This window comes from Ceratotherium simum, chromosome 1 (assembly GCF_057802395.1).
Source record: "Ceratotherium simum simum isolate JZ-2026a chromosome 1, ASM5780239v1, whole genome shotgun sequence".
NCBI lineage: Eukaryota > Metazoa > Chordata > Mammalia > Perissodactyla > Rhinocerotidae > Ceratotherium > Ceratotherium simum.
This window is the reverse complement of record NC_141900.1, coordinates 87,283,883-87,309,736: the sequence shown is the minus strand read 5'-3', so window position 1 is coordinate 87,309,736 and position 25,854 is coordinate 87,283,883. Positions and strand designations below refer to the sequence as shown.

The window sequence follows — 25,854 nt, the reverse complement described above, 5'->3', positions numbered from 1 at the left end:
TTCGTTATGGGGTGATGAAAATATTTTGGAGCTAGATAGAAGTGACAGTTGTACAACACTGTGAATGTACTAAATGACACTGAATTGTAGACGTTAAAATGGTTAGTTTTATGTTATATGAATTTTACCTCAACAAAATAAAAGAATGAAGCTGGTGGTGACTTGAAAGATGATGATGATGATATAACCAGAGGTAATACTTTGTGAGCACCAACTCTCTTGTCCGGCTTTTTACATGCATTATCTCATTTTAGTAGGAGTAGGAGGAATAGCAGTAGTATTTTAATAACAATAATTATCTTCTTCATCCTCATTTTACAGATGAAGAAATTCTGGCTTAGAAAGGCTAAATAACTTGACTATATAACAGAGCTAATAAATGGCTGAGTTAAGATTAAAAATCAGTCAATCTGACTCTGGCTGCCACTGTTGGTTGGCTGACCCAACCTCATTCTCAAGCCAGTTCTTCCTAGCCACCTTCCAGCCAAGAGTAGATATGACAAAATTCTGGTCAATGAGATGTAAGCAGAGGCTTGCTGTGAGCTAAGGTTTGCTTTCTGAAATAAATGCTACACTCTTTGCTATTTATAACAGTTACAGCTGCAACAACCACTGTGCAGTAACGAAAAAAAAGACCAACAGAATCTCACAGATAGCCATCTGTGAGCCCCTCGACTTTCACCAGCAGCTGCCCGAGTCTACTTTTCTTGTATGTGTGCCGGGGGGCAGCGGGGAACAGGACAGGACCCTATTTGTTTAACCCACTGTAATAGGACTTTCTGTTATTTGGTGCTGAAATTATTCTTACTGATTCACTGACCCCAAAGCCAAAGGTTTAACCACTACACAATAACAACTGTTTAGGTTTATATACTGTTTACACTCTTAAGTAGCTATTAAAACTTCTTTACTATAGAAATTGCCATAGGAAAATTGAGATTGCTATTCTTAAGTCATTAACTCTTTTTATCCATATCAAATTAACAGATGTGGTAATACGATTTTTGGTAATTCAAAGTTTCTTACGAATACAACTGTATATTAGAGAAAAGACTATACAGCTAGGCAAGGGAGTATTGACATCTCTGTCCTTCTCATTAACTCACACTCCCTCCCATCCCTTTCTCCTCCTTTCTCTCTTAAGTCATCCTTTAAAGTCTCAGTTTAGATGTCTACTTTCCCTGACAACTGGTTAGTTAGGTACAGTATTATAACTAGTAAAAATGGGACTTTATACAATCTGTTATACACCATCCATAATCCCATATACACCTCTAAATCTTAACAGAAAATATGTGTGTATACATGTAATTTTATTAATAACCAAATAGGATTTTTGTTATTAAAAAGCTACATAAGTAAAATGTAAAATCTCTAATCTGAAGTAAAAAACAATGGCCTGATAGAAATACATCTTAGGTAAAAATTTTAATGTTTAATCACGTTATGACTTTATTGATAAATTTTATAATTTCCATTTTTCCAACTCTTAAGCATTGATGCTGAATAGCATTACTATTAAATAGTGTTGTTCCATAGTTAAATAGGTTTCCCACTATTTTTAATTTGGAGAAATAACTGCTATAGATTTAGTAATAGAAACTATAAAAATAAATAAATAAATAAAATTCATTAAGAATGAACATTTTAGAAAAACTATTTTTGAACCTATATATCAACCTTTAAATTTTGTATATATGGGTATTAATATATTAATTTTAAAATAAAATATAATGAACCACAATCTTTCTACCAACAGGTGGCACACATAGAAGATCAAAGAACTATTCCAATGGTTCTTAATTTAGCCACAGAATTAAGCAAGCAATGGAAAAAAACCAACGTTCAAAACTTGTTCACAATTTTAGCCAAGAGATTTTTTTTAATGTGAGAACATAATTTTAAAAATCATTTTTAATCATATAAATAATCACAATTTATAAGGAATAAGGATGATGTAAGGAAGGACAACATGATGGGGGAGCTAGTGGTAGCAGGACTTCCTTTAGAGCTTTAGATTGGTCTACTAGCAAAAGTGTCTCCAAGGAGCTGAGTCTTAAAAGATGAGACAGAGTGCATTAGTTTCCTCAGGCTGCCATAACATATTCCCAAAAACTTGGTGGCTTAAAACAACAAATTTATTCTCTCACAGTTCTGAAGGCCAGAAGTCTGAAATCTAGTGTCAGCAGGACCTTGTTCCCCCTACAGGCTCTAGAAGAGGATTCTTCTTTGTCTCTGCCAGTATCTAGTGGCTCCTGGTATTCCTCGGCTTGTGGCAGCATAACTCTGCTCTCTGCCTCCATCTTCATATGGCCTTCTTCCGTGTGTCTCTCTGTGTCTTCTCCCTTTCTATGTCTAATAAAGACACTTTCATCGGATTTAGGGCCCAGCCTAATCCCAGATGATCTCACCTCGAGATCCTCATCTTTATTACATCTGCTAAGACCTTCATGCCAAATAAGGTCAAATTCTGAGGTTCTATATATCTTTTCGGGGGGTGCCACTTTTCAACCTACTACACAGAGCTAGCCAGGAAAAAAAGGCTTATGAGAAAATGAGTTCTAGGAACCGTTAAAAGGCCAGCATGGTTGGAGCCTAGTAAGGTAGAGAATGGTATATGTTGAGATTGAAGAGACAGGCAGTCACCGATCATGCAGGGCATTCTACGCCATTATATGGAGTCTGAATTACAAATGCAATGGGATCTATTAAGCAGAATGAAAAGCCAAAATCTGATTCTCTCTCACACACACACACACACACACACACACAGTCTGCTTTGTAGAGAATGGATTAGAGGAACTGGCAGACCAGTTAGAATGTTGTTAACAATAATTCAGAGAAGAGATGAGATGAAGGAGACTTAGACTAGGATGGTATGGAGATGGAGAGGATTAGACAGTTACGACATATATTTTGGAAAAAGAATGGATAGGATTTAGTGATAGCTGGACGTAGGGAGGGGAGAGAAAGGTATCAAGGATGATGATTTAGTTTCTAAGTTGAATAACAGGGTAGCTAGGAATATTATTTACTCTGATGGGAAGGACTGGCAAAGAAACAGGCAGCATGAAAATGAGACTAGAAAAGTCTAAATTATATATCTATGCATGTCTCAGGCTGTGTAATAAATCACCCCAGTGTCTTAAAACAACAGTGATTTATGATTTCTCTTGAGTCTGTGGGTTCAATGGACAATTCTTCCACTGGTATCTCCTGGACTCATTCATGTATCAGCTGGTGGGTTGGCTGGAGAATGGGACTTAGTTGGGGTGGTGGGTGGGGAAGTTGGACTTAACTGAAATGATTGGGCCCCTCCATGTAGGCTTTTATCCTCAAGGAGGCTAGATGGGCTTTCTTCTGAGCACAGTGGTCTCAGAGTTCCAAGAAAGAGAGAATAGAAGCTACGAGGTCTCTTGAGGCCTTGCTTAGAAGTTGCAATAACACTTTCATAGAATTTTCTGTTGGTTAAAGAAAGCCGCAAAACCAGCCAAGATTTATAAGGCAGGAGAATAGACTGCACCTCTTGCTGGAAGGAGTTGTAATGTACGACCATATTAAGAAATTTGGACTCTATTCTAGGAGGAGTAGAGAAACATAAAAGGGTTTCAAGGTATCGAGCAACAACACAAAAAATTCAATACCTATTCAGGACTAGAAACTCTCAGAAAACTACAAATAGAAGGAAACTTTCTCAAACTGATATAGGACATCTATAAAATATCCATATCCAACATCATACTTAATGAAGATTCCTCCTAATATTGGGAAAGAAGGAAAGCTGGGGCTAGGGGGTGTCAAAGAAGGGGAGAAAATACTTGCAAATCATATATCTGTTAAAAAAAACTTATATACAAAACATATAAAGACTCTCAAAATTCAATAATAAGAAAACAAACAAATTTTAAAATGGACAAACCTTTTGAACAGACACTTCCCCAAAGAACATTTAGAGAGGCAAACAAGCATGTGAAAAAATGGTCAATATCACTAATCATTTTAAAAATGCAAATTAAAACCACAAAGACTTGTACATTAAGTTTCAATGTATCTTTATTTGCAGTTGCCAAAAACCTAGAAAACAATCCAATGTCCCTCAACAGGTAAGTGGATAAACTAACTGTGATATGTTCATACAAGAGAATTCAGCTAGGCAACAAAAATGGATAAATTATTGATGCAAACTACAACATGGATGAATCTCAAAATAATCACTTCGAGTGAAATAAGTCAGACACAAAAATGCATACTATATTTCTTCATTTATATAAACTCCTAGAAAATGCAAATGAATCTATAGTTAAAGAACAGCTGTTACCTAGAGATGAAGGATGGAGGTAGGTAGGAGGGATTAAAGGGAGACATAGGAAACTTTTGGGGTAAGAGATATGTTTAGTATTTTAAATGTGGTGGTGTTTTCAAAGGTGAACACATATGTGAAAACTTATCAAATTGCACGCTAAAAATATTAAGTTTGTTGTACATCAATTATACCTTAAAAGCTGTTTAAAAAATAATAGAAGTCAGTTTTAAGAAAATGAATAAGCAAGCCATAGACTGGGAGTAAATATTTATAATACATAACTAACAAAGAACTTATATCCAGAATACATATAAACAACTTTTACAACTCAGTAACAAAAAAGCAAACAATCCCATTTTTTTAAATGAGTGAAAGAATTCACAAAAATAATAAATAAACAGCCAATAAGCAAATAGAAAAAAGTGCTTAATATCATTAGTCATCAGGTAATTATAAATTAAAACCACTTCACACCAACAATAATCACTAAAATTAAAATGGGTTTCAATGACAAATGTTGGTGAGGCTGTGAAGCAACTAGCAGTCTGATAAGTTCAAATAAAGTAATATATCTCTACCTTATGATGCAGCAATTCTACCTCTAGATATTTACCCAAAATAATCAAAAATATGTATTATTTAAAAAATCTTATAAAAGAACGTTTATACAAACTTTACTCATAATCACCAAAAACTATACGATGCAAATGTCCATAAACAAGAGAATGGATAAACAAATTGTGGTATATCCATAGAACAGAATGGTATTCTGTAATGAAAAGAAATATTAATGAATGCAACAACATGTATAAACAGCAAAAACATTCTGAGCATAAAAAGCCATATATAAAAGAGTATATATATATATGCACTCCATGACTCCATTTATATTAAATTTTAGAACTAGCAAAACTAATCTACAGCAAAAGAAACCCAAACGGTTGTTGCCTCTGGATGGAGGGTAAGAGAGTTAAGGACTCACTGGTAAGGGACAGAAAGGATCTTTCTGACGTGATGGAAACATTTTATATCTTGATAGGAGTGTGAATTATATTGGTGTATGCATTTTTCAAAATGGATACTGTACAATTAAGGTCCACGCATTTCACTAGATGTAAATTATATTAATTAAAAATGTATTATAAAACACATACAATGCTCTTACACAAACCTGGACAAAATACAATAAAGAAACTTCGTAAGTTTACTGGTATCCTGGTTCCACAGATAGATATTACATTGAAATGCACATATTTTCTATTTCCTTCCTCACTTGGCAAGTAACTTCCATTCCTATAATATTCGTGTTATGGTTCATCAAACAGAGAAAGAATAACCTGAGAGTATTACAAAAGCTAAAACACACCCCCATGCACACACACCAACTATATTAAATAATCACTAAAGTTTCCTTGACCTTCTTAGATTATAGAAAAGCAGAATGCTTGCTGTTTGTTAAACAACTTGAACTGCCCTCTCTGGACCCAGAAAGCAAAGAATATTACCTAACATCATACTTTTACTTAAACTATCTCGGAAGGAGCTTATAACTGTAGAAGAGTTACGATCTAATCTTTCTTAAAGCAATAATCAAGACATCTGTAACTCCCTGTACATTTTAACCAACGCTAGCATATTTGCCAGTCACCTTGAAAGACATGTTTTCCATGGCAGTATCAATAACTCCTATAAAACATATTTGATGAGGGAGAAGGGTAAAATTATTATCTCAAAGTATTTATGGGGTTTTCATTCATGCCACTTTTAGTCCCTACCAGTACAGATGATCCAGAAATAACAGCAATGTTTTCTCATTAGGTCTCAAAATATCTGCTCTCTACCACAATGAAAATGGCTTTAATTTTTTTCTGCTTATACAAATTATAAATACTAATTGAAAATGAGGATCAAAAAAGAGATAAAAGTGTAAGAATGAAATTTAAGAGAAATTAAAAATCACCTGAATTCCATCATCCTGATATAACCACTACCAACATTTTGATGATAACTCAGTTTAACTGTCTATACACAGACACATACTTTACATAAGTGGAATATCATACATGTTTTTTTTAATGGGAATAACTTTTAAAAATAATTGTTTTCTCTTTTTCCTCCTGCATCTCCTCCTCTTAAATAACCAACGCCAACAACCAGATGTGTATCCTTTCAAACATTTATCTGGGCTCATTGCATCAAATACAAATATACTATGTACACACATACATATTGGTGAGGGAGGGAGAGTCACTATTCAGGTAACAATAGTAGGATCTTATTGTAGATGCTTCTCTGCATCTTACTTTTCTCTTTTTACAGTGGAAACCCCTCCAAGTCAACTGGTATGAAGCAAGTTCATTTTATTTAAATGGCTGACAACAGTCTATGAAAAATATATTCTAGCATTCCCCTAGATATTCTTTTTTGCTGTTGTTCTTGAGGATGATTGGCCCTGAGCTAACATCTGTGCCCCTCTTCCTCTATATTATATATGGGATGCCACCACAGCATGGCTTGATGAGTGCTGCATAGGTCCACACCAGGGATCCGACCTGCAAACCCTGGGCCACAGAAGCAGAGTGTGCAAACTTAACAACTATGCCACCGGGCCAGCCGCTAGGTATTCTTTTTATTTCCTGAGCCAGAACCACCCAGCTAAGCCACTCTCTGATTCCTAACCCTCAGTAACAGTGTGAAATAACAAATGCTTGTTGTTTTTAACTGATAAGTTTTGGGGTAATTTGTTACAGAGCAATAGATGACTAATACAGCATCCAAGGCCAAAAGAAATATTAACAGTTCCATTCATTAAGTAGTCAGGTCCAAACAACTTAATAAGTATTTATGTCCTGACAATCTAGTAGTCATTTGAATAAATAATAGATATACATTAAAAGAAAAATATTTGTATTTCTACCTACCCTACTCATACCCCAACATGAGTTTTAGAGAGGGGTGTTTAGGGTTCATTAACTCTGGGGTGCCATTCTCAAAACACATCATACATCCTAGCACCCATGCATACATATATAGTCCTTCCTCATTCCAGGAAAGGAAAGAAGTAGCTGTGAGGCTTCGAGTTTGATTTCCACCCCTCTCTAGATAAACTGTACCATTAACTTCCTTATCTGCTTAAACTGCATATACTAAAAATAATTAAAATTTCTTACGGACAGAGTCAAGCACTGTGAGCATCAAACAGTATATCCTAACAACAGTGACACCTTAGACTTGTGGAGTCTAATACATAGCCACTAGCCACCTGGGGCTATTTAACCTAAATTAATTAAAATTACGTAAAATTTAAAATTGCAGGGCCGGCCCCGTGGCTTAGCGGTTAAGTGCGCGTGCTCCGCTGCCAGCGGCCCAGGTTCGGATCCCGGGCGCGCACCAACGCACCGCTTCTCCAGCCATGCTGAGGCCGCGTCACACAGACAGCAACTAGACGGATGTGCAGCTATGACATACAACTATCTACTGGGGCTTTGGGGGAAAATAAATAAATAAATAAATTTAAAAAATTAAAATTGCATTCCTCAGTTAGACTAGCTTCCTTTCAAGTGCTCAATAGTCAGCTGTGGCTAGCAGCTACCATATCATACAGTGCAGATTATAGAATTATTTTCATCACTGCAGAAAGTTTATTAGACAACATTATCCTAGAGGCTGTTGAAATATACAGTATTATCTACCCTTACACTAAAACCCCCTAAATGTTATACTTTTGTTTTTCTATTTGTTACTTAAACTTTCCTGTCTTCTCCCTCATGACACTTTGTCAGTTGTCAGCTTGCTGTTAATGTGCCTATCTTTTACAGCTATGCCCCACCATGCACAAAGTTGCTTCCAGTTGTTGAAACCTGAAGAAATAATTAACCAAATAGATATAACATTATATCAAAAGTAGATTCTAGGAAAGGCCCTCAGGCCCTAAAATTTCACCACAATGATTTTGATTTTTCAGAGTCTTCTTTTCCTTTCTTTCTGATTCCCAGACCTGTTTTAAGACATGGTAAATGAATTGTTAGTTACAGTAGAGTCGCTCCTCATTATTCATGGATTCCATATTTGCAAATTCGACTACTTAATAAAATTTATTTTTAACACTAAAATCAATACTCACAGCACTTTCTCAGTCATTCCCAGACACGTACAGAGCAGCAAAAAATTTGAATTGCCTGATGCACACTCTCTCAGCTGAGGTGAAACAAGGGACACTAGGCCTTCTTGTTTTAGCTCTCAGATTATAAACAAGTATCCTTTTCATGGTCTATTTGGTGGCACTTTTTTAATATTTCTGTGCTTACTATTGGTGATTTTGCTGTCTAAAACAGTCCCCACGCATAGTGCTGAATGCTGTTTAGTGTTTCTAAATGCAAGAAGGCCCTGTGCCTTATGGAGAAAATATGTGTGCTAGGCATGAGTTATAGTACTACCGGCTATGAGTTCAATGCTAATGAATACACAACATATATAAAATAAGGTGTCTTTAAACAGAAACACACATAAAGCAAGATTATATATTGACTGGTTGACAAAAATGTTGTGACCAGAGGTTCACTGGAACCTAACTCTGTGAGTTACAATGAAAGATCCACCAGACTGGCAAAATCTAAAAATCAACCATAGAAGTGATAAGGAGAATGAATACAATGCACAGCAACTTTCATACACTGCCAGTGAGAGTATAAATTATACAGCCATTTTGTAAAACAGTTTTGCATTACAGTTGAACATACACATACCCTATGATCCAGCAATTATATTCCAAGGTATATACCCTAAAGAAACTCTTGTACATGTGTTTTAGGAGACAACATACAAGAATGATCATAGCACCCTGTTCATAATAGCAAAAGATCCCCCAGTGGATGCCTGAAACCATAGATAGTACTGAACCCTATATATAGTATGTTTTTTTCCTATACATACATACTCATGGTGCAACAGCAAAACTAGCACATATTTCTTTTTCCTTCTTCACAATTCACAGATAGATTTGTTCTTATCATAGATCTTAGCAACCACAGCATACAATTTTTTTTCTTTCCTTATTAAGTCAAGAACTTTCACTTTTTCACTTAAAGGAAGCACTTTACAGCTTCTCTTTGGCATATCTGAATTGCCAGCATCACTACTCTTGCACTTTCAGGCCATTATTAAGTGAAATGAGGGTTACTTGAACACAAGCACTGCGATACTGCAACAGTCAATCTGAAAACTGAGAGGGCTACTAAGTAACTAATGGGCAGTAGCATACACAGTGTGGATATGCTGGACAAACGGATGATTCACATCCTGGGCGGGATGGTGCGAGATTTCATCAAGCTACTCAGAATGGCAAACAATTTAAAACTTATGAATTATTTACTTCTGGAATTTTCCATTTAATATTTTTGGACTGCAGATGACCATGGGTAACTGAAACCATGGAAAGCAAAACCATGGATTAGGGGGAACTACTGTACATATAAGTTGTGAATGTATATTCTTTGGATGTATATTTTGCAATGAAACATTTAAACACCAGGTGATCCAAAAGGGTATGCAAATAGTAAGAAACCAATATAAAAGGAAAAATAAGTACAGAGACCAGGTTGCCAAGAACTACACTAGAATAAAAAATAAAGTAAGTTTTCTGTACCCACCTGCTCTACCCATCAGAGCATTAATTTTCTCAAGGATATGGACATAATAAGTGTTAAGGCTGAAAGTGTATAATTGAAAGAAGGATTATTTTTAAATTCAGATGACCTCAGACACCACTCGTCAAGGAAAGATTTTAGCTCCTGGTCCTGATGTCAACTAAATATATTACTTTAGTAAAATAACAAAATATACTAAGTTTATTTTCCCTAAAAGGCAGTCATTGAGTCACTGAGTCAAAGTTCAATTTACTAACATTTCCTTAAACATTTACAGAATGACTTGAATAAAAGTGCAGAAGTCACAACCTCTGCTCAGATCAGTACTCAGATAAGTTACTGCTCAGAACAGTAACAGCACCTTAACTTGTTCTTTTTAGTTAACATTTTCCTCAAAAGGTATTAAAACACTTACTTCTGCATCATTAGTAATCCAGAAAAAATACAAATTAGATTTTAAATGTTCTGGTAGACAGAAGTAAAAAGTCTATGTTTCATCAAATCCAACACTGCATTTGCCTATGAAATAAAAATTCTTCCAAAATTTAAACAAACAAAAAAAGAAGAAATAAAAATTTACCTCACAATTTCAAAGACTGAATAAACTATTAATGGATTCCAGGTAACTGATATCAATTAAGTGCCTATTTAAATTTTGACTTCTAAATGGTATCAGGAGCTACACATAATCTTACCTGGGGAGGATAGTTGCTCTCTGAAGACCACCTTGAAGATTGGTCATTTGGTTTATCCACTAAAATGTTCCTGAAATAGAGAAAAGGAAATTATAACAATTAATTTAAGAATACGTGAACATGAATACACAAAAAGAGGGATAATCTATCAGATGCTGAAATTATAAAGTTATATAATGTCTGGAACTTGAACAAGAAGAGAAAATGAAACAGAATAAAAAACACAGAAAACATGTAGTACATATAAGATTTTAAAATATGATAAAGGTAGCATTTCAAACAATTGAGAAAAGCAAGAAAAATATAGCTCTACTTCATACCAAGTGACCAAATGAATTGTAAATTTTAGGTAAAAACAAAGCAATAAAATACCTATAATAAAATAAAATACCAAATATACATATTACATACAATTATATTATATTGTTATATATTATATATATGTATATTACACATGTGTTTTATATAACATTATATATAATACATACATAAATATATATAGTATATGTATATAATCAATCTTTGGATCAACATGGTCTTTTAAACCCAGCATCAAAAGCACAATTGTGGGTGAAAAAAGGAACAGACACAAGTAACTTTGGAAGATGGTGCTTTCACTGGAAACTGTAAGCGTAAAGATAAATGAAACCATACATAAATCCTGTACTTTATTTGGTAAAGTTGTTCTTCACATGGATACGGGTTAATTCTAAAACACTTTACATGTATACTGAGGTTGAACAAATAAGTAAACGGACGGTAAATGGTGGGAGCCAAGCTTCTCAATTTGGAGTGGGAAGTTATAGAAAAACAAGGGGAAGGAGGTTAGAATGAACTCAGTGGTACTGAATGAGAGCCAGAGCCATCAGTACAAATTCATGTTTAGCTTAATATAGACACAGATAAATAGATTCAGAAGTAATTATAGATAAGTGTGTGTGCATTCACACACACACACAAATAGTATTCCTAGCTTTGTTCACTAACAGGGACTAGAAGCAGTGACACTCCAGTACCAGTGAGCACACCCAGCACCCAGAGCTTGGTTTCTACATACCATAGTTCAATAAAAGGGAACAGGGATTCTTGGGGAAGTGGCTGATTCTAGGGTTAGGGCAGGCAATTCAAAAGATAAACCTGGACCATCTTGTAGTGCTCAAAAAAACCACAAAAGAACAGGGACATGTCAAAGGGACAGAGGAGCCAACATGAAAGAATGAAAGAATTGAATGGCCAAAGCTGAAATAATTTAAACAAAATAATGTAATATTAGATTATAACCCAAAGTATAAAACAAATATCCATGAGTCCATAATAATATAAAAAGCCCCAGTTTAACCATAAGAAAAATATGAGACAAACTCAAATTGAGGAACATTCAACAAAAAACATGATCAGTACTCCTCAAAACTCTCAATAGAATGAAAAACAAGAAAAGACTGAAAAATTGTCACAGACCAGAGGAGAGTAAGGAGCCATGACAACTAAAAGTGATGGTATCTTGGATGGGATCCTGAATCAGAAAGAGGACATTAATGGGAAAACTAGTGAAATCCAAATAAAATGTGGAGTTTAAGTAATAATAATGTATCAAGGTTGGTATCTTAGTTGTGACAAATGTACCAGGGTAATGTAAGACATTAGCAATAGGAGAAACTAGGTGAGGGGCATATGGGAACTCTGTACTATCTCTGTAACTTTTCTGTAAATCTAAAATCATTCAAAATAAGAAGAATATTTTTAAAAAGTTACATCTATACCTGGCACAGAGAAAGTACTTAATAAATGTCAAATAGATGTGTGAATGAATTTTTTTTAAAAAGCAGAACGATAAGGAAAAGAATTGCCTTTACATACACATCTCACAAAGGTAAAACATTAATATATAAAATGACTTCAAAAAAATTAAAAGGCAAACAACCAACTAGAAAAATATAGGCAATGTAAAACACAAAAGATAAATTAAAATGTGAATATTTAAAGAACACCTAAACATAAACACCCCATACGAAAATGGACAAAACCCAAACATTCAAAATCAATAATAACCAAAAATTGGAGATTAAAACAAAGATATATTTTATCCCTAAAAAATTGGGCCCACACCCTCAAAAAAAAACACATTTTAAGCATAACCTCAGTTGTTGGCCAGAGCTAGTAAAATGGCATTCTCATATGTTGCTGGAGAAATGCAAAGTGATACAACTCTTCAAGAGAGAATTTTAATATAATACATATCAAAAACATTTCAAATGTGCATATTAAATAAAAATGATGATGACTGGGGCCAGCCCGATGGTGCAAGCGGTTAAGTGCACGCTCTGCTGTGGTGGCCCGGGGTTCGCTGGTTCGGATCCTCGGCACGCACCGACGCACCGCTTGTCAGGCCATGCTGTGGCAGGCGTCCCATATAAAGTGGAGGAAGATGGGTATGGATGTTAGCCCAGGGCCAGTCTTCCTCAGCAAAAAGAGGAGGATTGGCAGATGTTAGCTCAGGGCCAATCTTCCTCACCAAAAAAAAAAAAAAAAAATGATGATGATGACAACAATGACAATGGTAGCATCTAACATTTCTGAGCTTTTATGACATTCCAGACACTGTTCTAAGAGCTTTCCATATATAAACTGTTATCTTCAATGTACAGATTAAGAAACTGAGAGAGATAAATTAATTTGCCTAAAAATACACAACTAAAAAGTAAGGATTTGAACCTTAGGCAATCTGACTCCAAAGCCAACACTCTTAATCACCACACTACACAGCCTCAGAATTATTCTACTTCTTGGAACTTAACCTAAAAAATAATCTAGGGGATGTAAATCACCCACATTCATCACAGCACATTTATAATAGCAAACTATAAACAACCTAATTGTCCAAAAATAGGGGATTCGTTAAACAAATTATGACCTGTTACTGAATACTATGTAACCATGATGTATTCTATAGCCTGACTTCACTGTCGTTGGAAAATGTTCACTACACAGTAAGTGGAAGGACAAAGTAGTTTACAGTATATATATGATGAACCAACTGTTGTAAATAATAATAATATTCATGTGTGGGGAGAAAAGACAAAGAATATATACTAAATTGTTAATGTAGCTCTCAATGGTGAGATTATAGTGACGTCTTTCCTTCTTTGTACATTTTTGTACTTTTCAAATTTTCTAAAATTAACACATTGCTTTCATACTTAGAAAAAAAGGTGTGCCTTTTTTTAAAGAATGAATTACAAAACACAGGATAAAGATAAGAATTCTGTATAAAAAGATTGCAGTACAATTAAAAGCCAAAGCTAAAAAACTAGCATTTTTAAAAAAATCACTCTGACATGAATGTTATAAACCGTTAAAGAAAACCTAATATATTACAACTATAATAAATTGGGACTACAAAAATCACAAAGTATAATGAATTTGGGGAGGGGAAGATCAGATAACATGTAAGTGAGCTAATTCCATCATCTTTCATAGCTCCTAAGAATAATGTTTCTGAAATTGATAAAAAGAAAAAAGAGATATAAGAAGACTATTTAAAGTTTAGAATTAAGCAAGATTAAAATAAAAACATACCACATACCTTCTAAATTATTTGAGCAGAATATCAACAACAAAAAAAACCATACAGCAAAAAGCAGAAAATAAAAACTAAATAAAAGCAGAAAACATTAAAAACAGAAAATTTAAAGTAAAATGACAATATCAACACCAAGCATCTATTACAGCCATATTTATAAATGGCCTAAAATAACATAGTAGAATATCCTTTGGATTGGGTAGAAACATAACCATCTACATGAAGGCACACACACAATAACAAGTGACTCTTGATAGATAAAAGTTATATAAGGCAGACGCAATCTTTGTAAAACCAGGGGAAATTTAAAGAAAAAAGTATTAACTGAGTGAAAACAATAACTAGACCGAGTTCAAGCCACAATGATAATATAATTTTTGAGTCTTAATGAATTAAACAGAAGCAAAAATAAAGCTTTTGAGAATATGAGTAAAGAAATATGAGAAGAAATGAGAAGAAACTGATAAAAATAGGAGGATATTAACATCTCTCAGCACCTGGAAAATTAATAAATAAACATCTATATAACGTCAAGGTGGTGGCAAGGAATAGCGGTACTACGAAGAAAAATAAAGCAAAGTAGGAGAGAAACAGACCTGTACGACGTGAGGGAGCTACCGTGTCATAATCTGAAAAAGAGCAGACGGACCACTAAATGCAAAGTCAAAGGGGCCAAACAGTTATAATATGTTGTGGTCTTGTGAATTTTGAAATGCCTATTCAACAGCCCATTGGAGATTTAGCAGTTGGATATATGAGGTTGAAATTCAAAGGACATGCCAAGGCTGAAAAAAATATATTATCTTTATAGACATCAACATATCAATGCTAAAATATTTAAAGCCATGACACTAAGTGAAATGACTTAGGGAATGAAATGGATCTCGAGAAGAGAAGCTGAATGACTGATCAAGCTGGGGGGGGGGGGGGTGTCCATCATTTAGGGGGTCCAGAAGAGAAAGATTGAGCAAAGGAGAATGAGAAGGGCTAAAGATGAAGAAAATGAAATCCTAGCAAGTGTGAATACCAAGTGAAGAAGAAAGTATTTTAAGAAGAAGTGAAAAATTATGTAAAATGCTGCTGAGAAGACAGGCACTGGGTGGTATTCATCCTCACGTGCCTAACTCCAAGCCTAACTGCTGCCACATAGAAAGTGCTTCATAAATATTTGATAATAATATGAACAAATAAATAGCACTAAAAAGAAAAAAATTAAAGTGAATCCACCAAAGCCTATCGTATTAATCCTTATTTATTACCTGTAACTTAAAGCTTATGCTAATTTGAAATAAAAATAAAAGAGAAATAAAATACAGACTGGACACAGAGTAAGGTTAGCCTAAGGGGGTTAGGAAAGATGGAAGCTTGAAGATATTCCTGATGAGCTCCAGTCCCAAAACTAGGTCAACTACTAAGTACCTCTCCCAAGCCCAGTAGGTGACAGAGGCCAGAATCAGAATTTTAAGAATCATGACAAAAGCCTGGCCCTAAAAAAAATATGAGAACCTCCTTCCCCAAGGGAAAGGCATCAACTGCATGAGCATTCCTAGGACAAACTGCTAGTCTCCCTGGCCCAAAAAGAGCTTCAGAAGAGCTAACCTGGTAGAGTTGGTTCTCTTTACCCCTGAAGATGAGAATGTACTTGCCCTCTTAGCTGAAGACAACTGGTGGCTGAGAGGTGTCTCTTGGTGACCCACAGAGAACTAACATAGGAAATGGTACTCCAAAAGCCACAAGACAAAAACTGCCAGATTGCCCACTATTTAAGGTATGGGAAGCTTTACCTAACGAGTACACAATACAAAACAGCTTTTATAGAAAAACAAATGTACAAAAAGAGCCAAGAAAATTAAAAAAAAAAAAAGAGAACAGTGAGAGATCATTTTATCAGTTTTTAAAACACTTCAAATACTCTAAAATTAAGGACAGTGGGAATTGGGATTGGAACAGACCAATGGCTCAGAGAAACAAAAACCGAGAAATTGAGCCCAGGGTGGATGGAAATTTAATATTTGATTAGGGAGATATTTTATTTCAGTGGGAAATGATAGTTCATATTTAAATGATGCTTATACAACTGAATATCCATCAGAAGAAAATAAATTAACCCCTACCTAATGTCATAAACAAAATTAATCCCAATTAAAGATTTAAACATACATACATACATAATAATCATTGGAAAAAAATTTAGGGACCCATATTTACAACTGAAAGTGTTGGAGAGATCTAGATCTTTTTGCCAAGAAACACAGAAGCTGTTAAAGAAAAAATAGCTATTTGGTTATAAAAAACTTTTAAATTTTGTATTGTAAAAAACATCATAAAAGGGGCTGGCACGGTGGCTTCGTGGTTAAGATCGCACACTCCGCTTCTGCGGCCTGGGGTTCTTGGTTTCAGATTCAGGTGCAGACCTACACATCGCTCATCAAGCCATGCTGTGGCAGCTTCCCACACACAAAATAGAGGAAGACTGGCACAGATGTTACCTCAGGGACAATCTTCCTCACCAAAACAAAACAAAACAAAAAAATCATAAAGAAAGGAAACAAGCAATAGTTTAGGAAAAAATGCTTGCAACTCATATGACTAATAAAGTATTCATATCTAAAACCTGCAAAATATTGTTTCAAATTGAGAATAAGATGAACAACAAAATGGAAAATAAGCAGAATGCATGTCACTGAAGAGTCATTAAAATGGCCAGTAAACAACAACAACAAAAATTTCTCTAAATCCTTGTGTATTGTTTGTGTCGGGGAAAACAAATTAACACAAGATATCCTTTTTCACCTATCAAACTGATAAAATTAAATCCCAACTTATCAGGAAATCAGGAAGAAAAGGCAGACATTTCCATTACCCCGACCTTTATGGAAAGTCAATTTGTAGCACTTATTACAATTTTAAATGTACAGATTCTTTCACCTAGCACTCTCAGAATCTATCTCATAAAAATAAAATCATCAGTACATAAGGATATATGAGTCTGTTTAATGTAGCATTTTTTGTAGTAGCAGGGAAATGATTAAATAAATTACAGAACATATATATCATCAAACATTATACTGCCATAATAAAGAATACTTCAGATGTAAGCCAGCTAACTTGAAGGATTTCTGCAACGTAAGATATAAAGAAGCATGTATGATACTATTGTGGGGAAAAAAAACCAAACTATTATTTATATATACTTGTATACAATTAAATTAAAAAGCTTATATGGTATGATCTAATTTACATCAAATTATAGAGAATAAGCACAAATATAAGCCTAAAATGAAGCATAAGTACCATTAAGGGATTTTACTTATTTTCTTATATTTGTCATATTGTTCAGATTTTTATAATAAACATTATTTATATAAACAGTAAATTACTCTAAAAATACAATGGTTCAGATGATAACAAACTTTCCATGTTTATGGCAAACTGACTACATTATCATCAGATGATCGAATCAGGCTCAACTTTTCCTTGTTTTTAAAGACATGGGAGGAGACAAAGAAGCAACTAATAAAGTCTTATTGCCTCTTAAAATTTTTAAGTGACACATCATCTCCTAAAACTTAATGTCAACGGTAGATTGTTTTTAATTCTCCCTCCCAGATGTTCCTTTGCTCAATCCATTTCCACTCTCCTGCTAAGGCAAATGAGAATCTAGTTTAGGGCAGTGACTATTAACATCAGCCCTTCATCAACAGTAACAGCCACTATGGTAGCATTCTATAAAACATGTTTATTATCCTTCCTTGTATATTTCCCAAAAACCTATAAAACCTACCATCACTACTGGTATAGCTTTTCCTTCTTCTAACTCTCAGGACTAAACAACAGACATTAACTTCTCATACTACGTATTTCAATCATGATACCAGTTCACTATCTGGTTTCTAAAAGGGGAAATATTCCAGCCACAGCCTCCGCTGAAAGAGCAATCACAGGCAGTGGTGTTTTGTACCTGTGAGTTTCCCTTACAACTACCTCAGTGACAGCTGATCTAGGCTGGCTAGTGACCTATGACAGGAGATGGGATGGCCCCGTATGAAAATAAAATTATAAAGACAAAAAAATGTATAAGTTAACAGAACCAATGAAACAAATAATACGCAGAGTAAGAATAAGAGATTCAAAAGAAAGAATAGCCAGTCAGTAGTAAGATAGGAATGTAGCAGATATAAAATAGAAGAGACTCCAGGGAACAATAGAGAATAGAAATTGATGGCTTTTTAATCCCAGTTGCCTAGAGGCTCTGTTTTTGGCAACCAAAAGAATGTGACCACAACACCCTTCTAGGTACTCCATGACTAATTTTAACATTTTACTATTGTCTGGAAAAACAAATGACAAGCAAAGAAAAAAAGTTATAGAAGTGTATTCTATACACAATTCAGTATAGAAACTATATGATTCAAATAATAAAGATTAATCTACTAGGGTTAAGTTAAATATCTGCCATTCTAAAATATATTTAAAATGCTAAATGCAAATAATAACTAACAGAACTGGTCAAGAAGAACTGATAAGGGAGATGGGTTGAGGAGTAAAATGGCTTCCTATTTTCATCAAGGTTAATTTAATTTCAAAATGTACATTTTCATTCCTACCAATGCAGGACAAAAACTGAAGGTAATAAAAATGAGCTAAATTAAGTCTGTTAGACACAGACTACAAAGGCCAGGCTATGAGTAATTAAATCCTTCTATTAGGACTAGAAAAATTTATAGTGAAACACATGGGCAACTGAAATATGGAACACAGTGTTAACTTTTTCCAAGTTATATGTCTCTATTTCACTTAAAGCTCAAAAAAGCCCAGTACAGAAAAAACAGATTAGAAAGTGAGTGAAAATAATGAAACTGATACGAAAGAGAGCAACAGTAAGTATGTGATCCAATAAATATATAACTGGAATCAGATAGGTATTTCAAACTGTGCTGCAAGCAAATCTTCCTAAAATAAGACCTGAATCTACACTTATAAAGGATACATGGTATATTAGGGAAATTCAACCCAGACTATTCTTAGTACAAACTATCAAAGACTTTTTTCTTTTTTTAAGTTATTTGAGCATGCAGGTAAAATGACCAAGTCACTTAAAAGAAAAAGAAAATTGTAGTGTCAAAAAACTTCATAATAGCTATGTTTTATACCCAAATACAATGAAACGAAAATTTTAAGATACTCAAGCACAAAAAAATGTAGGCCTAGGATTTTATATATAGTCAAACTGTCCTTCAAGTTTAGAGGCATAGATAACAACATGTAAAAGTGTCTTGAGCCCTTCCTGAGAAATCTACTATACAACAAACAATATGTATCCAAGAAACGACTTAAAGAACTTCAGGATAAAATCTGGTCATATGAACTAAAGACACTTAACTACAGAGCTAAAACTAACCATGAAGATAAGGATGATATAACAGTATGTAAATATGTTCTGCAACAATGTAGAAAGGATAGATCTATCAAAAAATGGGAGAAGAAGGAAAAGAATAAGTGGAAGTCAGAACAGACTTATTAACTGCCTCACAGATATTAACTCCTAGAAGGAAAAGATCACTTAAAATTAGATGCTGGGAGAGAGGGAAGGAAGAAAAGAAGAGATTCCTAGCTAACTTCTTCAGAAAGACTTAAGAGTATTACATTAAAGAGACTTGATTGAAGGGAATAACAACAACAAAAAGAAACAAAAAACATAATCACAAATCATCCTAAATGCCAAAAGAAACTTAGTTTAATAAGAAAAAGACCAAAGAAAAAATATGACATAGTGGTATATGTGTGCACATGTGTAAAATACGCCACATAACATTAGAGTACAATTGAGATCAAACATATCAATAAACATAAACGGCCTTAACACAACTTTTTTAAAAAATTTCTAGATCAGTTAACAACCCAGAGTGTTCTTCACAACAAAAGCTAGGCTTCTAAAGGCAACTATTTGGGCCGGCCCTGTAGCTTGGTGGTTAAGTGCGTGCGCTGCAATGCTGGTGGCCCGGGTTCGGATCCCGGGTGCGCATCGAGGCACCACTTCTCCGTCCATCCTGAGGCCGAGTCCCACATACAGCAACTAGAAGGATGTGCAGCTATGACATACAACTATCTACTGGGGCTTTGGGGGAAAAAAATAAAATAAATAAAATCTTTAAAAAAAAATAAATAAATAAAGGCAACTATTTTACCAGAGCCTTATCCTATCTGGGGAAGGGCAATTAGCCAACTCCAGCCCCCTTGAGCCCTCCTTTCTCACATAAGAGGAGAAAAAAAAAGCTAAGAAACATTTTGGAAAGTAAGAGTCCACAGCCTCAGACCCAGCAAATTCTGGGATTTAATCATAAGATTAGGGAATGCTTCCCCTCCCTCACACCTAACCACCACAACAGGGGTAATGTATAATAACAGCAGATCACCACTGAGAGAGCTACAAGATACAAACTCTATTTAAGAAGAAGTTCTTAGGGAAATCTCCCCCTCCCCCCAAAAAAAACAGGGGAGAGAAAAACCAAGGTAAAGGAAAATGAAGTCTCTGGCGTCTAGGGCTACATCAAACATTAAACAGCCCAACTTCTAACCTGACGAACATAAAACCTCAAACTAAAAAGCCTAATTACCTCAGTTCCTATTACTCAATAGATCTTAGCTGGCTTCCAACAAAGAACTGAAAAGTATCCTAAAAGGCAAGAAAAAACACAGTCTGAAGAGACAAAGCAAGCATCAGAACCAAATTCAAATATGACTCAGATTTTGGCATTATCAGATAAGAATCTTAAAATAACTATGATTAATATCCTAAGGGAACTAATGGAAAAAGCAGACATGTAAGACAGATGGGTAATGTACCGAGGAAAGAATCACTGAGTTTGCAGATATATCAGCAGAAAGTTCCCAAACTGAAAGAGAAAAAAAAATTTTTTTAAGAAAAAGATAACTATGAAAAAAAATTACAAAAGTTATAACATATACATAATTGCAATAACAGAAAAAGAAAAAAGAGAATAAGGAGCAGAAGTATTTGTAGTAATAATGACGGGAAATTTTCCAAAATTAACGACACCAAACCACAGACCAGGAAGCTCAGAGAAAACCAGGCAGGATAAATACCAAAAAATCTACACAACGGTATTACCATATTCAAACTGCAGAAAAATAAAGAAAAAGAGAAAATCTTGAAGGAAAAGCAGTGGGAAAAACTCCTTACCTATACAAGAACAAAAATAAGAATTACTTCAGACTTCTCACCAGAAATCATACAACCAACAAGAGTAGAATGAAATACTTAAGAGTGTTGAAAGAAGAAAATCACCAACCTAAAATTCTGTATCTAGTGAAATTATCCTTCAAAAGTGAAAGAAAAATAAACACTTCCTAAAACAAAAACTGAGGAAATCTGTCACCAATAGATCTGCCTTGCATAAATGTTAAAAGAAGTCGTTTGAAGGAAGGTGATATAGGTCAGAAATTTGGATCTACATAAAGAGGGCCAGAGAAGGATTAAATGTAGTGTAAATGTATTAATTAAGGGTAAATGTATATTGAAAACTCTGAGACAACCACAAAAAACATGTTTAAAAGAAGTATAATTGATATGCTAAGAGAGAAAACAAAATCATATTGAATGTTCATTTCAAAGAAGTTCATCAGAAAAGGCAGAAAAACAGAAGAAAATAAGAAAAGAACCAAAGAACAAGTGCAATGAATAGAAAATAGTTACAAATATGGCAGATATCAACCCAACTGTATCAATAATCAATTTAAATATGAATGGTCTAAATAAACTAATTGGAATACAGAGACCGTCAGAGCAGACAAAAAAACAAGACCCAAATATGTTATCTACAAGAAACCCACCATAAATATAAAGACACAGATAGATGAAAAGTAAAGAAATAGAGAAAGATATACCATGCTTTCAAAAGAAAGCTAGAGTAGTGATATTAATATCAGGCAAAAGACTTAAGAACAGGGAAAATCATCAGGGATAAGAAAGGGCATTACATAATGAAAAAAGTGTCAATTTTCCAACAAGACGTAACACTCTTCAATGTGCCCACATCCAAAAAAAGAGTGTCAAAACACTTGAGGGAAAAATTGACAGAACTGCAAGAAGAAACAGATAAATCCACTATTATAATAGAAGACATCAACATCCCTGTTATCAGTAACTGACAGATCCAGAAGGCAGAAACTCAGTGAGGATACAGTGGAATTGAAGAGCACCATCAATCAACTGGATCTAATTAACATTTATAGAATATTTTATCCGACACAGCAGAATACACATTCTTCTCAACCTCACACAGAAATATTCATCAAGACAGACCATAAAACACATGTTAATAAACGTAAAAGAATAGAAAAATCACACAAAATATGCTTTCAGACCACAATGGAATTAAACTAGAAATCAGTAACAGAAAGGTAGGTGGAAAATCCCAAAATATTTGAAATAAACAACAAACTTCTAAATAATACAAGGTCAAGTCTCAATGCAAATTTTAAAATATATTAACTAAATGAAAATCAAAACTTTCTCAAATGAAAACATATCAAAATTTGTATCACGTAGCCAAAGCAAAGATGAGAAGGAAACTTATAGCACTGAATGCACATATTAGAAAAGAAGAGGGCCGGCCTGGTGGCTTAGCGGTTAAACGCGTGCGCTCCGCTACTGGTGGCCCGGGGTTTGGATCCCGGGCGCATACCGACGCACCGCTTCTCCAGCCATGCTGAGGCCGCATCCCACATACAGCAACTAGAAGGATGTGCAACTATGACATACAACTATCTACTGGGGCTTTGGGGAATTAAAAAAGGAGGAGGATTGATAATAGATGTTAGCTCAGAGCCGGTCTTCCTCAGCAAAAAGAGGAGGATTAGCATGGATGCTAGCTCAGGGCTGGTCTCCCTCACAAAAAAAAAAAAAAAGGAAAAGAAAAGAAGAAAGATCTAAAATCAATCACCTAAGCTTCCACTTCAGGAAACGAGAGAAAGAAGAGGAATTTAAGCATAAAGTAGAGAAAATAAATAATAAAAAAGCAAAAATCAATGAAACTGAAAACAGGAAACAAAAAGAGAAAATCAATGAAACCAAAAGTAGGCTGTTTTAAAAGATCAATAAAATTGACAAACTTCTAGCTATGCACTAAAAAACAAAAACAGAAAAGATACAAATTACTAATATCAGAAAGGAAAGATGAAAGAGGGCTCATCACTACTGAACAGTTGGATATTGAAAGGTTAACAAAATAAATATTATAAACAACTCTATTTCCGCAAAATTGTAAGAGATGAAATGGACCAATTCCTTTAAAGACACAAACTACCAACACTCAAGGAGAAACAGATCTTCTGAATGGGCCAATAACTACTAATGAAATTGAAACAATAATTAATAATCCTCCAAAAAGAAAGCACCAGGCCAAGATGGTTTCACTGGTGAATTCTACCAAACATTTAAAGAAAACAATGATACCGATTCTCCACAATTTCTTCTGGAAACTAAAAGCAGAGGAAAACTTCCTAACTCTTTCTATGAGGTCAGCATTACTCAAATACCAAAACCAGATAAAGACATACAAGAAAGAATAACTCCAGCCCAACATCTCTTATGAATATAGATGCAAAAATTCTCTCAACAAAATATTAGCAAATCAAATCTAACAATATATAAAAATAACCACAATCAAATGGGATTTATTCCACTTATGCAAGACTAGTTCAATGTTCAAAAATCTATTAATGAAATACAATACCAACAGATGCAGAAAAAGTATTTCGCAAAATCCAACACCTATTCATGATTAAAAATCTCAGCAAACTAGAAGTAGAGAAGACCTCCCTCAAATTGATAAAGAACATCTACAAAACACCGACAGCTAACACAATGGTGAGAAAGGAGATGCTGTCCCCCTAATATCAGAAACAAAGTACTCCTATTCAACATCATACTGGAAGTTCCAGCTAATGCAATCAGACTACAAAAAGAAATAGAAGGTACACAGATTGAAAAGAAAGAAATAAAACTGGCATTATTCACAGATGACACGATTATCTATATAGAAAATCCCGAAGAATCAACAAAAAACTCCTGGAACTAATAAACAATTATAGCAAGACTGCAGGGCATAAGGTTAATACACAAAAGTCAACTGCTTTCCTATATACCAGCAATGAATAATTGAAATTTGAAAGAAAAAACACAATACCATTTATATTATCATTTAAAAAAATGAAGTCTAACACAATATGTACAGGAACTATATAAGGAAAATTACAACCTCTAATAAAAGAAATCAAAGAAAATCTTAAATAATGGAGAAATATTCCACGTTCATGGATATAGGGCTCAATATTGTTAAGATACCAGTTCTTCCCAATTTAATCTATACATCCAACCCAATCCCAAACAAATCCCAGCAAGCTATTTTGTGGGTATCGACAAACTGATTCTAAAGTTTATAGGAAAAGACAAAAGATCCAGAATAGGCAACACAATACTGAAGAAGCACCAAGTTGGACGACTGACATTACCTTCGAGACTTAGTAAGAGCTACAGTAATCAAGACGGTGTGGCAATGGTAAAAGACACACAGATCAATGGAACAGAATATAGAGTCCAGAAATAGACCCAAAGAAATAGTCAAATTATCTTTGACAAAAGAGCAAAGGCAATTCAGTGGAGATAAGATAATCCTTGCAACAAAGGTGCTACAACAACTGGGTATCCACATGGTAAAAAAAAATGAAGTTCTTACACCTTTCACAAAAATTAACTCAAAATGGATCTCAGACCTAAATGTAAAACACTAAACTATAAAACTCCTAGAAAATAGACAGGAGAAAATCTAGGTGACTTGGGTTTGACAATCACTTTTTAAACATAAAACCAAAAGTACAATTCATGAAAGAAAAAATTGATAAGTTGGACTTTATTAAAATTAAAAACTTCTGCTCTGCAAAAGACACTGTTAAGAGAAATAAACAGCAAGTCACAGACAGTGAGAAAATATTTGCAAAACACATATATGATAAAGGCCTGTGTCCAAAATATACAAAGAATTCTTAAAACAACAATAAGAAAACAACCCAATTTAAAAACGGACAAAAGATGTGAACAGATACCCCATCTAAGAAGATATATAGATGGAAAATAAACATGTGAAAAGATGCCCAACATCATATGTCATTAGAGAACTGCAAATTGAAACAGCAATGAGATACCACTACACACCTATTAGAATGGTTAAACCCAAAAATCTGACAGTAGCAAATAGAATTGAGGATGCAAAGCAACAGGAACTCATTCATTGCTGGTGGAAATGCCAAACAGTATAGTGACTTTGAAAGACAATTTTGCAGTTTCTTACAAAGCTAAACATAATCTTACCATACGATCCAGCAATTACACTCCTAGGTTATTTACTCAATTGAGTTGAAAACTTATGTCCGAACCAAAACCTTCACATGAATGTTTGTAACACCTTTTTCTTTGGATAAATACCCAGAAGTAGAATAGCTGGATCATATGGTAGTTCCAGTTTTAATTTTTTGAGGAATCTCCATACTGTTTTCCATTGTGACTACACCAGTTTACATTTCCAGCAGTGTACGAGGATTCCCTTTTCC

General features: G+C 34.4%; 1 protein-coding gene across 5 annotated transcripts in view; it reads right to left on the bottom strand.

Annotated features, from left to right (window-relative positions):
• Positions 1–25,854, bottom strand: part of MKLN1 (muskelin 1) — a 311,196-nt gene that overhangs the window by 108,502 nt on the left and 176,840 nt on the right. For all 5 annotated transcript variants that reach the window (XM_087430799.1, XM_004430757.3, XM_004430756.3 and 2 more), the window contains one exon: positions 10,644–10,713. In XM_087430799.1, coding sequence (XP_087286925.1) covers positions 10,644–10,713 — 70 coding nt within the window. The remainder of the gene's footprint in view (positions 1–10,643; positions 10,714–25,854) is intronic.